Source organism: Leucopleurus acutus, assembly GCF_964270905.1.
Source record: "Leucopleurus acutus genome assembly, chromosome: 5".
Classification (NCBI taxonomy): Eukaryota; Metazoa; Chordata; class Mammalia; order Artiodactyla; family Delphinidae; genus Leucopleurus; species Leucopleurus acutus.
In genome coordinates this window covers 29,626,547-29,639,877 of record NC_139147.1, presented here as the reverse complement: position 1 = coordinate 29,639,877, position 13,331 = coordinate 29,626,547, and the positions used below count along the sequence as shown (strand labels likewise).

Below are 13,331 nucleotides of genomic sequence, written 5' to 3'. Positions count from 1 at the left end.
TATAACTTTAGCACTAAAACTCTTTCTCAAGGACAAACCATTTATTTCTAAATGATTTAGCATACAAAAATGATTAATCATGAGAACAAATGAACTGTACATAAAGTTCAGATTACAAATGAATTAAAGTTATACAAACACAACTTAATTTAAAATAAATTCAAATAGCTTTCAGAGGAGTCATCTCTGGAATGTGAACAACAAGCAGAATTTATTTTTCTGCTGGTTTGTCACAGCAATGTTTGCCAGTCCAGTGAATGAGTGCTCATGGAGTACGTACGATATGTATTCAACAGTGACATGCAAAGTTGGATGAAAAACCTGTTTTATTCAGAAAGGGGCTACCTTCCGAAACACCAAAATTTCTGGATTTTTTTTAAGGTGATGTAACACTGAAGGGAAAAAAATACCTCAAACTTTCCACTACTCCATGCTGAGTGAACATTTCAAACTATGTCAAAGCAAGAGTCAGTAGACATCATGTTCTTGAAGCTTTACATTAGGTGACATGTTAAATCAGTACCCTCTAAAGAGACCTCTGAGGAGCTATGGGTAAAAGGCACATGCGGAATGCTTCTGAGATAAATTCATCCATAGATGTTCTTTCCCATTTTATTTATTTGCAAGAAAGGGAATAATTATTAGAAAGTAGCAAAATTTCCAAAATGGAAGAATCCTCAAAGTAAAAGCCTACCAAGGAAAGATAATCAATGAATGGGTATGGGATGGGGCAGAGATGGTGAGTGACACATAGACATGTTAAGAGAAAAAGCATCCAAAGATAGTGTGTAATTAGTTCAGCAAAAATAAGTAAATATGCTCATACTGAGAATATGACCTGAAATTGACTCAGTAGTCAAATGGAAACAAAAACAAAACACTTGGCTTTTTCTTTTGATAAGTGGTATTTTAGATACAAAAATATAAAAATATCTTTGTATAAGAGTTACACATCTATCATTCCAATCTTCATGGTGCATTATTCCAAAATAAACATTAGTCATTTTAAAAACAACAATAAAGGCTATAATACTGTACGGAAAGAGATATCCTTACACATGTTGACTAGACATTAATCTTCCCTGTAAGGGTTAGATTTGGAAGTATTTGTAGACAGCTAAAATTTGTTTCCATAATATAACTCAGTAGCTAAGCAGTATAATGAAAAAAGGGATATTCAAATTAGAAGATATGGTACATTCAAAGTAGAAGAATTTGTTTAATTATTTGAATATAAATATTATTACATCTCAGAGGAACAGTACAAAATTTCAGGACTCATGGAGAGGCCATCCTCAAGTGAGTGTGATGTGGTAATTACCATATAATGTGATGGCTCTGTTATGAGACTAGCATCTCATCTTAGAGGGCAATACAGGGAAGGCCCAAGCAGGGAGAGCCGTACTCCATGAGAGGACCATGGAAACATATTTGAGCTGCGCTAAATTTATGCATTTGCATGGGGCTGTGGCAAAACTTCCTCATGTGGAAAAATAATGAAAGTATTAGAAATATAAAGTGTCAGAAAGTATTTCAGTATTATTAGAGTCATGACTGACACTCTCTTCACTAGAGCAGTTTAGAAAAAAAAAATATTCTAGCCCTACTCTATACTTATTATACCACAATCTCCAGGGGTTAGGGTCACAAATCTGAGTTTAAAAAACAACCTGGGAGTTCCTTATTTTGACCACCTATATATCCTAACACAGTGAGAAGACTGATAAAATTTCACTAAACCTAATAGCTAGGTCCTTATCCCATTCACTCTTTTTTTTTTACATTTTTATTGGAGTATAATTGCTTTACAGTGTTGTGTTAATTTCTGCTATATAACAAAGTGAATCAGCTATATATATACATATATCCCCATACCCCCTTCCCTCTTGAGCCTCCCTCCCACCCTCTCAACCATTCACTCTTAAGACTATGCCATATGGATTTTGTATCAAACCTCCCCTTAAGGTTACCTGGGGTCTTCACTAATACCAATGGGCAATTTTAATTCCTCATCCATTTTGGCTGCACATATAGTCAGAGTGACCATCTCCTACCAGATATGATTTGTTCTTCCCCCTTCAGATTGTTTTAGTGACTTCCTCTTTCCCTAAAGGTCACTTTAAAAAGCCTGAAGTATTTGGTGCCATCCTCCCATTCGCTCTCTTTGTTCAAACTACATTAGCCTTCTCTCAGTTCCTCACACACAGCTCACTTCCTTCCTAGGCTCCTTGTATGACAGAAAGAATAGTCTGATGATGATATTTTCTTTCTAACCCCCAAGTTTTCACTGATCATGCTGATAATTAAACTGTTGTTTTAAACTCTTAATGTCTATTATACCCAGGCTTAAATTCTCCACCTGGCACACTATAGTTGACATAATTTTAATTTCCATAATTATGCTGCCCTCTTCTTTGTCAGTACTCTCTTCTTACAGGTTCATCTAAACCAAGGGTCAGGAAAATTTTTGGTAAAGAGCCAGAGAGTAAATATTGTGAGTTTTGTGGGCCAAGAGGCAAATTTGTGCAATTGTCTGTGTTGAAAGACAGATAGTCTTTTGTATATTTTATATTTTACATTTTAAAATGTAAAAAAATATTTATAGTTCATGAGTCACATAAAATCAGGCAGCAGAATAGATTTGGCTCATGGGCTATAACAGCTCACCAATGCCTGACCTAGACACATGACTTTAAGCGTTATCTATAGGCCTATGATTTTCAAACCTACATCTCTAGCCAGGTCATCTTCTTGATGCCAACTTGATATTTCCACTTGAATTCTATCAGGCATCAGGAGAGAAGAGTAAAATCAATCACACCCATGTACTGACCTACACCTCTGCCACTTGGAATGTGCCCCATGTCATCAAACTTTCCCCATCCCAATGAGACGCCATAACACCCCATGTCCCTAAATCCAAACGCCTCCTGTAATTCTTAATCAGTAAATCCTATCAGCTCTACCTTCAAAACAACTTCCAATCTCAACAAACTTTGCCCAAGTTGAGCGCTACAATCTTAATTCCAACCACGGTCATCCTTCACCTGGACAGGTGCAATGGTCAGCTAAATGGTCCCTCTTCAACCACTATTTTACTTCTCCCCAGTAGTACATCCTCTATACTGTAGACAGAAGGAACTGTGTAAAAGTAAATCTAATCATATCACATCTCTATCTTAAACCTTTCAATGGATTTGTTTTGCATCTAAACATTGCCTACAAAATCCTAATTTTTCTGGTCCCTTGAGAGCTCCTATCCTCATGTCTCTCGGGTGCCCTTCCTTCATTCCAGCCAAACTGGCCTTCTTATTAAGAAAATACCAAGCATATTTGTTTTTGATAAAATTAGGATTTTATTTCTCTGAACAAAGTATTTCATTACATGATCTGGTTAATTCACACCTCAGTGTTTTCCAGGTCTTGTAAAGTCACACAAAAGATTAAAACAAAAACCAAAACCACGATGGTTCTTGTATGAATTACTTATCACAAAACTCTGGTAAGAATATAAATAGTCTTAATAGATTTTTTTTTTAACACAACACTTCGAAAGTCTAAGATCTATAATCACACTTGATCCAAAGAGCTGTAAGTGTGGAGTGAACCTGCCTGAGGCTTTAGAGAAAGGAGGCATATTAAAGACTATCAGAAAGCCTAGATAGGAATGAACTGTACGGGGCAAGAAGACAGATGAGGTGTTGCTCACATCAAAGCACCAAGAAACTCTCCTTTTGAAGTGGGAATACTTGACAGACACACATTTCCATTAGCTTTTAACTTCAGTAGGAATAATGGCCCAGATCATAAACACAAGTGAATTATTTAACTGATAAAGCAGTTTAGAAGTCACAGTCAAAAATATGTAATCTCTTCTTAACATTCAAAAGCAGAGTTTCCATCTTCCTCATTTATTTAATTTCTTTGGTTTTGGGGTTTTAACCAAGCTTATTTTTATTTCAGAAATTTATGTTTGTTATTCCTTTTGCTCAGAACACCCTGTATCTTCGAAGGACCTGCCTCTTTCTCTTCATTCCAACCTCAACTGAAATATCACCTCTTCAGAGAATTCTTTGACCTCCCTATAGCTACATCAGTGCCTCTGTACTTGCCAGTTATACTCATCCACATTATCACATCTAATCTTCTTCACAGCAGTACTCTTCACAGCATCAACTTGGTTATGTATTTGTGTGTCTTCTTCCTCCTTCTCTCCCTACTAACCACTTGAGCCTCTACCTACCTCATTGCTACAACCCCAGCGCCTGGCATAGAGTAAGCACTCTATAACTATTCTTTAATTGCCTTGCTGACTATAATGTATATGCTAATCCTTTTGACTTTTTACTATACTTTTTTTCTTTCTCCCTCTCTGTATTTGTCTTCCTCATCTCTCCTCTGGCTTTCTACTTAATTTTGAAATGCATATCATTTCATGTCCTCATAAATTCTCCTTTCTATAATGAGAGAATAATTTCCTCAAAAACCTCTGTTTTGGAAAAAAAAAAAAAGGCATAAGGTAAGACAAAATAGAGTAAATGTTTGCTTGGTATAAGGAGACACCTTCCCATGGAAGGGCCATTCCACCAGGAAACAAACAAGCAAAAACACTGCTGGTTATTCCTGGTTCCCAGATTTGAAGCCAGTAAATCATCCCATGTTCAAGCAGCCTTGACCATAGAGATGAAAGATGTGTACTTACGGTTATTAACTCATTGCAACAGTCTACAACTTAATATGGTATTGACTGACGTGATAGTAATTCAAAAGAAGTTTCATCAACATTTTCCAACAGAACAAATGCCCTTTCTAATTAGCATATCCAACCAAATACCTAAATCTGATGAAGAATTAGTTATACATCATGCTAAATTTGCATTGGCTCACTATTCTAGAAAGCTTTCAAACTAATGTAAAAAGAGATATTCAGTAATGGAAAAGAGAAAATAAAAGCTCATTTTAATCAGTTTAAAATAAAATTTAACATTATGTTAATACAGTAGTTTGTAGTTGACTGCGAGAGCAATAAAGTGATATTACTGACTCCTAAGCAGTGGCCACTGTATAATCTGAAAACTCAAAGTGAATTAGCAAAAGAGATCTCAACATCCTTTAATAGCTTCCCACTTCACTCCAAACAAAACCCAAACTCATTACAACTGCAAGTAAGACTCTCAACAGTCTCCATCCCTTCCTCACTGCGTTATTTATTACCTCTTCTCTTACTCCACACCCTTTGTGTTTTGCTCTAGCCACATAGTTTTTTGGTTTTTTTTTTTTTTTTTTTTACATTTGTTGTACCCTTGCAAGGAATACTCTTGCCCGGAATCTCTGTGTGCCTCAGGTTCTCACTGCCTTGGACTCTCAATTGCTATTTTCTCTATAAGGTCACTCCTAACTATCCAATTAAAAATTACCCTCTTAGAATTATCTGATCCCCATCACATAATTATTTTTTACCATCTAACTTGCTATACTTTACATATTTACATTGCTCATTGTCTGTCATCTGTATCCCCACATTAGAATGCAAGTTCCATGATGGCAGGGTTTTTTGTCAATTTTCTAAACTGCTCAAAGTAAATATTTTATAAAGTTTTGTTGAGCCAATGAATATGTACTCTGAGACATCAAGGAGCTTATACATAAATAAGGAAAAGACACAAATGAACAATTATAAGGCATACTGAGAAATATTGTATATGGGGAGCTTTGTAAACTGCCAGAAGCAACATCAAAATAATAATGTAGAATCTGGGCAGAGACAGAGTAGGTGATACCTGAGTTAAGGGAGAAAAGGAAGATAGATGGAAAAAAGAGAGAAAGCAAGATCTTACAAATGAGCATCAGAAGTTACTGCAGGAAAAGTAAGTTAAAAAAAATCATCGCATGAAAGAAAAAACGTAAGATATATTGCATCCCATTATGTTATATACAATTAACTATATAAACCAAACACAGCTTATACTTTGATAAAGCTAAGTTGAAAAACAGATCACACTATGACATGACCAAATATAAACCTGTGTTTCTAAATTTTCGGAAAATCTTCTAGACAAGATACATGATGATTTTGGGAAGCAAAGTCGCTGGTGGATGAGGCACATATCCCTTAAAGAAAATACCCAGCTTGTGAACACTGTGTACAGCCTTCATAATGGAAAGGTGCCAGATTAATTTTTTTAAAGTCTCTTGAAACCTAAGTTGGCAACACTGAAATTCATGTGTAATTCATGAGCTTTTTAAAGGACACCTAATAAGTGACAGAGAAGTGATTCCCAAGTATGTCTTTACGCTGAGGTAGGTATGACATTTTACGTTGAAGCGGTAGAAAGAAACAAAAAGAATTAAGAATAAGCAGTATTTTCTGCCAAAGACCAAGATGCCCAGTCTCACACACAGGCTATTTTGAATCTCTTGACTTCAATGTCTAAGGAGTCTAGTTTGTTTGTCCTTAATTATTACACAAAGAACTTCAGTTGCTTTTAAAGCACAGTTTAACACTTCATACCACGAGTTGGCTACGAGGATGACTACAAAGTCAGGTGGAGTAGGGTAAGCGCCTGCCTGGGGAAGGAGCCACCACCTTCCTCAGCCTTCTTCCAATTTATTTCTATATTTTGGTGGCAAAAATCGTACTAAAACCTTCATATGCAGATAAATTTCAGAATTTACATCATGTTTTACTATTATTAGCATATGTTAGAATTACATATTTCTAACTTATGTGTTTCTCACACCTGCTCCCATCACTTCTCCCTTTTTTCCTGTTTTTACCACTTTCTTCTATTCCTCTATCTCTTTAGCTATTTATGGTCTCTTTACTCCCAGTTTAACTTCTTTTTTCTCTCCATATGTGTGGCTGGGGAGAAAGATAAGGCTAGCATATCACATAGAAGATAATGTCTTGTAAACTTATCTATTCTTCAAGTCAAATTCCATAACAAATTTCAAATACAGAAAAAAACTTCAAATGAAATTTTAATTCTAAACCAAGTGCCCACTGTCTTTAAATGTGTAAACACAGAACATTAAAGCTCCCCAATAACAAATGCTAAGGGCACTTGGAACAGTGTCTAAAATAATTTTTTCCTAAATAAATTTAATTTTTAGAGGTTATAAGAACCTTCATAAAATGAGATTTACCTTAAAGAATAAAATAAATGGGAATTAAAACATACTTTAGACCTACCAGAGAATGGACTTGAGGATACGGGGAGGGGGTAGGGTAAGCTGTGACAAAGCGAGAGAGAGGCATGGACATATATACACTACCAAATGTAAGGTAGATAGCTAGTGGGAAGCAGCCACATAGCACAGGGAGATCAGCTCGGTGCTTTTTGACCACCTAGAGGGGTGGGATAGGGAGGGTGGGAGGGAGGGAGACGCAAGAGGGAAGAGATATGGGAACATATGTGTATGTATAACTGATTCACTTTGTTATAAAGCAGAAACTAACACACCATTGTAAAGCAATTATACTCCAATAAAGATGTTAAAAAGAAAAACAAACATACTTCATTATGTTGCACAGTAAAAATATGTTTTAAAATATTGTGAACAAATGTTATCTAAATATTGGATAATGTTATATAATTTCAGTAAAAAGAGGTATCAATTGCCATGTTCTTCCCCCATAAAAATGGAATATTTCACACCTGGCCTTTTTTCTCCCCCTGGCAATGGCTTTGATGATCAAAAAGACAGTTGAAAACACTGAAAAAAGTACTATGTCATAATTTCATTAAAAGCATCTAATCTAAATTGTGAAAAGGAATTCCTTTCTGCAGAAAAAAATATGCATATATATATATAAGCGAGCACTCCAAAGCAATTCTTTATAATTAGACATTTATGGTATCACCTCCCTTACACTACACGGGCTCCCATGCAGACTGCATGAGGGGACGTGCGTTGAGACTTATTTTAGGAATATAACCTTCAGGTGTCTGCGAAGAACCTGAAATGCACAGATAGTTTTCTCAAAAATCCAAATTTTGAGGACAAGTTCTTCAAAAATATTGTCTTTAAGGTAAATCCACTTGCATTCTTAAATCACTACTTTCCCTATTTACAATATAATATGAACATTTCGAGTTATGGAAACGGTGTACTGCATCCAATCGCTATAAATGGCTGGCTTTTTTTGTAGGAAAAGGCTGTTAGGAATTGTTGGAAGAATTTTAAATGTTGTTGAGGTGGGCATCTATGGGGGTTTTCAGGTTTGGGACAATTTGCATTTATATTTTAAGCAGTTTAAACCAAAACCAAAAGTGGACATAAGTAACATAATTCTGCCATAGACTAAATTCTGCCATACATATTTTTGTACGTGTACACACACACACACACACACACACACACACACACACACTCGTTATCTAGAACAATGGAAAATTCTTTACATTTGGTAAACAATGGTGAACTTCTATTATACAGAAAGTTCAATTTCACCACTATTTAGCTTGATGATATTTTAAGGTCAGGTCTCCTGAGACATACAAATAATTATCTTTTAATATTCACTGCCAAATGTCTGAGCTTACTTCTCTTAAAACAATATTCAGTTACAAGATGAAAATATTTTACCCAAGTTAACTTGAAAGACATAATCTCTAGGTGGCATTAAGGTCCTTCAAGGTAATTATTCCTTACCAGTCGTGATTCTAATATATTAAAATTCATAGATCACATTCTCTGAGATATTCTAATTGAAAAGCTATAACTGTAAACCTTCAACTCAAAGTTGATACTATCTTCATTTACTGACAAAGTTACATAATCACTTAAGTTTATTGAATGAAAGAAAATGAGAGAAACAATAAAAATACCTTTGGCACACACTGGGAAAAGATTTCAAGGGAAAGAGAGAACGATATAGAGAGAGGACTCTTTATCTCTCCATCCATCCATCCATCCTAGCAAAGCTTGTCTCTGATCTCTCTAGAGAAAAAAAATGGATGTGTGATGAATGCAAAACACAAGTGATTAGCTTTGTGTAGGTAAATATAATGATTCAAAGATAATATAGTTTAACAACTTGAAAAATAGGACAGCCAAATAATTTACTTTTCCAAAATTTTTGCCTCTTAAGTAAAATATTTCATGATGAAGATCATGAAACTAAAGATTATAATTGTTAAATATTATCAGATTTTATTTTTTGAATGCTCAATATATTACACAAAATCTGGTCATGAAAATGGAAGATAAAATAAATTGATTTGTGTTCAAAAGTGAATTTTGTTATATGAGTGATCTCCATTTGCTTCCTCAAAATTTCAAACTCTTACATCTAGCTTCAGGGTGGCCAATTGGAATTTCAACATGTAAATTTTCATAGAAACCAAACTGATTAAAATTCTGTGGGCACTCATGATAATATATTAAAAATTATCGCTATGTTTAAACACTATATTAGCTACAAAAATCAGGAAAGTAGTGCTAATTCAAAAACTCTGACAAACTTGTTTTTAGAAACAGACTGACATATTCATTCTTCTTTTTATTATTCTTAATATGTACCAGAAAAATAGCATACCTTTATTATGTACCAGAATAGAGCTCCTTTATCGACGCCATTAAGAGAGAAATATATTTTTATGAATTACCAAGCAATATTTCTGAATGGTTTGTTTGTTAAAGTCAAATCAATTTCTTTATTTTTAACAAGTATTCATATTAATCCCAAACTGCCTCACATTGCCTTTAAGTTCACATGCATCTCAGTGACTGTTTAAACAAATTACATAAATTACACTTTTACCTTTATACACATCTCATTAGTACTTAAGCATATTGTTGGGGAAAGAAAGAAATGTGATTTCTGAGTTTGGAAGAAATTTCTCAGTTCTGAATACAATAACTGTTGCCTGCACTTCCGAAAATCCTGTAAATCTACTGGATTCTCTGCTGCCTTTATAGCCCTCTTCCCAGTCAAAAGTCCCATGATTTTACCTGTTGTGTTGTAAATTACACCTATACGTATTGGATATTAGTTCAGTTTTTTTTTTAGATTATCCCCAAAGTCAATGCCTAATTCAGTGTTTGGAAACATATATGTGTACAATTATAACAGTTCCTTTAAAGACAAAAATAAATCTGAACGTTTATGTTACTTGTTTTATTTGCACAGTAGACATATTTTCTATTAAAAAATGATGTATATTCTACTTATCTTGAGGACTGACTTAATTTTCCCTTTTTATGCAGTTTCTAATGTACTAACCACTTAAGCAGCATAGGAATGGGCAGAGTCCAAGTCACGGAATGCTAGTCTAAGGATAAGCATCTACTATTCCATAAGTCAAATGTCAGGAAAACAGATGTCCTCAAGTGGATGCTTTTCTTGACAGATATAAAAAACTGACAAGGGACATCTACCTGATTCCACCTACTCTTTCCACTCTTTTCTTCTTATTTGACCCTGATGCCCCCAGGGGGATTATCGGCCAACCTTCTTATTTAGAATTCAGACTGAATTTCCTATAATATTCGTTATAAGTGATGGCTGCACACAGTTGAATTAATACTGAGTATGACGCTTCATATACATTCTAGAATAAGTGGATTTTTGTCTTCTGTCCTCAAACTTAATTACCATTTCTAACATGGTTTTTATGGGAAAGAACATCCAGATTTCCCAATGACTTACAAATAATTAGAATATAATCTACTGATAAATATGGAGCACTTGTATAAAAATTACAATTTAGCTTTGCTTATCATTCCTAAGAAATTTAAATTTACATGAAAATAATTTTATTAATTTTGCATGCATGTTTGCTACAAAAATCATACTCATTAATATGTAACCACAACTCCGGACTTTGGAGGTCCTAATAATTAAAGTTCAAGACAAAGTTGTAAACTTAATAGAGAAAAAACTTTACAGATTTTTAATGTATTATTTTCTTACCAATAGTAAAGTACTATGAGATTTTTATTTACAAACATATCCAGTAATATAAAGTTTTAATTTTGAAACTTTTATTTTAAAATCCTGCTTAATTATATGTCCCAAAGTGAGGAAAAATTAATATTTAATGAGGCTTATTGATCTAAATGGTAATATGTACCTTGGGTTGTACTTGAAATTATAAGATTTGCTTACCATGCCTGAGAAATCTGCTTCATTCAATCTAGCTATTGTAAAGGAAGCAAAATTCCCTTAACATAGTACTAAAGCATTCCATTATCTTTTCTATTAAGTTGTTTTGTCCTTTGAATCATTGCCTATTTTAATTTATACTTTTAAAAAGAAATTAAATTAATTAACTTGCATTTACCATTAGAAGCTTCACTATAGCTTAGCATGATATCGATTTCAGGGCATGTTTTTTACAAATGATGGTCACTATCAAAGGAAAGAATATCCAAGCAATCAATATTGAAGAAAGAATAAAGAGCATGGGCAAATAAGAGAGACAATACTTATTCTTCTTCAAATATCTGAAATATCCAATAAGCTCTTAACCAATGAGAATAAACCATAATCCCTGGAAATGACGGCCACAGAAAGGGTTTTGCCAATCTCCTGTAATACTAAACATACTGTTGGATCACTATTGCAGAGAAACAGTTGTCCTGCTGCATTTTAGTGATCCGACACATTGCCGGAGGAATAAACAACTCTCCTAGCCAACAGAAATGCTGCCTACAGATTCTTGTTTTAGACCTTTGATGAAAAAATATGTGTGTTAAATATGATTTTCTTACATTATTTTTAACAAAAGAGAAAAGCAAAATGAGAATTCAACTAGTTGTTATCATAAATTCTTAATGGCTTGAAAGAAAAACTAAAAACCAAAGTTTATTTCATTATTAAAATTGATTATCTGCATATATGTATACATACCTATTCATATACAAGACACACATGCATTTTTATTTTTGAAAAACATCTTCCTATTTTATTTCAAAAATTAATGAACAAAAATATATATTATAAAGAAACAATGTTCTTTTTGAACAACCTTTTCAAAAGAGTTAATAAACTTACTTAAATATGTACAATATTTAATGGATATTTTGGAAACCACAGGACTAACAAAAGGTCAACACCACTATACAACATTTTCAGTTTTATCTAGAGCAAAGCCCTCATACCTTTCCTGCTCACAGATTTCAAGGCTTAACATATGCAGAAACAATGTCAAAATGGATTCTCCTCTAAGACAAAACAAAATTCATGGGGTCAGGACTTCCTTTTATCATATACAACATTAAATTGCTATGTGCATCTGAGTAGGCAACACACCTCCAAAAATAATACTTATCACAGAACACATTTTCTAGACACTAGCTTTGGCATAAACCACTCCATAGAGCTACTGATCAAATGAGTATACTGAAAAACCTTATTACAAAATCTATGATCCTTTTCAACTCCACCTCAGGACACAACACTCCTGCAGCTCCACTCTATCATTAATTTCCTCCAAATACACTTGGCAAAGCAATGAGAACGTCAAATTTTCCACTTAATTTCTGAAGAACATCGCACCCTTTAATGAATATGTTCTTGAAGTTTAAAAAATTAAAACATAAAAGTCACTAAAGAGATCCAAAAGCCTCACTTCAAAAATATAATAACTTTAATAGGTTTTTGTAAAATCATATAAACACACACACAAATATATCCATGTATATAGCATCTACTACAACAGAGTAAAGCCAATCTTGAAGCAATGGCTTCAAATCTGACACACCAACACACCAAATTCTAGCTCAATTTAACTGCTTTCGTAAGCATTACAGTCCACTTTAACAAAGAACTTGGGGAAAGATTACAACAAATCACTTAAAACATCAAACCAAAGGTCCACGTGATCTCAAATCTCATATCCAGCTCTCAAAATATTAAAACATGCTTGCACCTACCTTGACCTTGTCCATTCCCCGGCTGACTCCAAAGGATCACAGTCATCATTAGCAGTCCTGGAGTCCATGTCCACATTCTTCTAGTGACATCTCCTTGTCTTCTGGCCATTGCATTTTAAATTCTGCATATTGAGAGGAGTGGGCATGAAAAGTATAATAAATTACAACCTAAAAGAAATGTATTATCACTCAAATCCCATATCTAATAGGCATTGTGTGTTTACAAATCACCCTGCTTACAAGGGGATACATTTGAAAATCATGCTTCTCTTTGGTATTCTCACTATGATGATTAACATGAAAGCTCATTCATCTTAAATCTCATATTCTCAACATTCATTTGAATGTTTTTCAATATCAGTTTGCAAAATCGACTATTAAATCTATGAATGCTTAAAAAGGACTTCCAAAATACACACTGGAGTATAGTCAAGCAAAACACTGTACAT

General features: G+C 34.0%; 1 protein-coding gene across 1 annotated transcript in view; it reads right to left on the bottom strand.

The window, feature by feature from the left end:
* The window catches only part of ROBO2 (roundabout guidance receptor 2), a gene marked incomplete at its 5' end in the record, with an annotated part of 1,616,413 nt that extends 1,603,422 nt beyond the window's left edge, over positions 1 to 12,991 (bottom strand). Inside the window, one exon of the mRNA XM_082840252.1 lies at positions 12,883 to 12,991. Coding sequence (XP_082696378.1) covers positions 12,883 to 12,991 — 109 coding nt within the window. The remainder of the gene's footprint in view (positions 1 to 12,882) is intronic.
* Between the last annotated feature and the right edge of the window lie 340 nt (positions 12,992 to 13,331).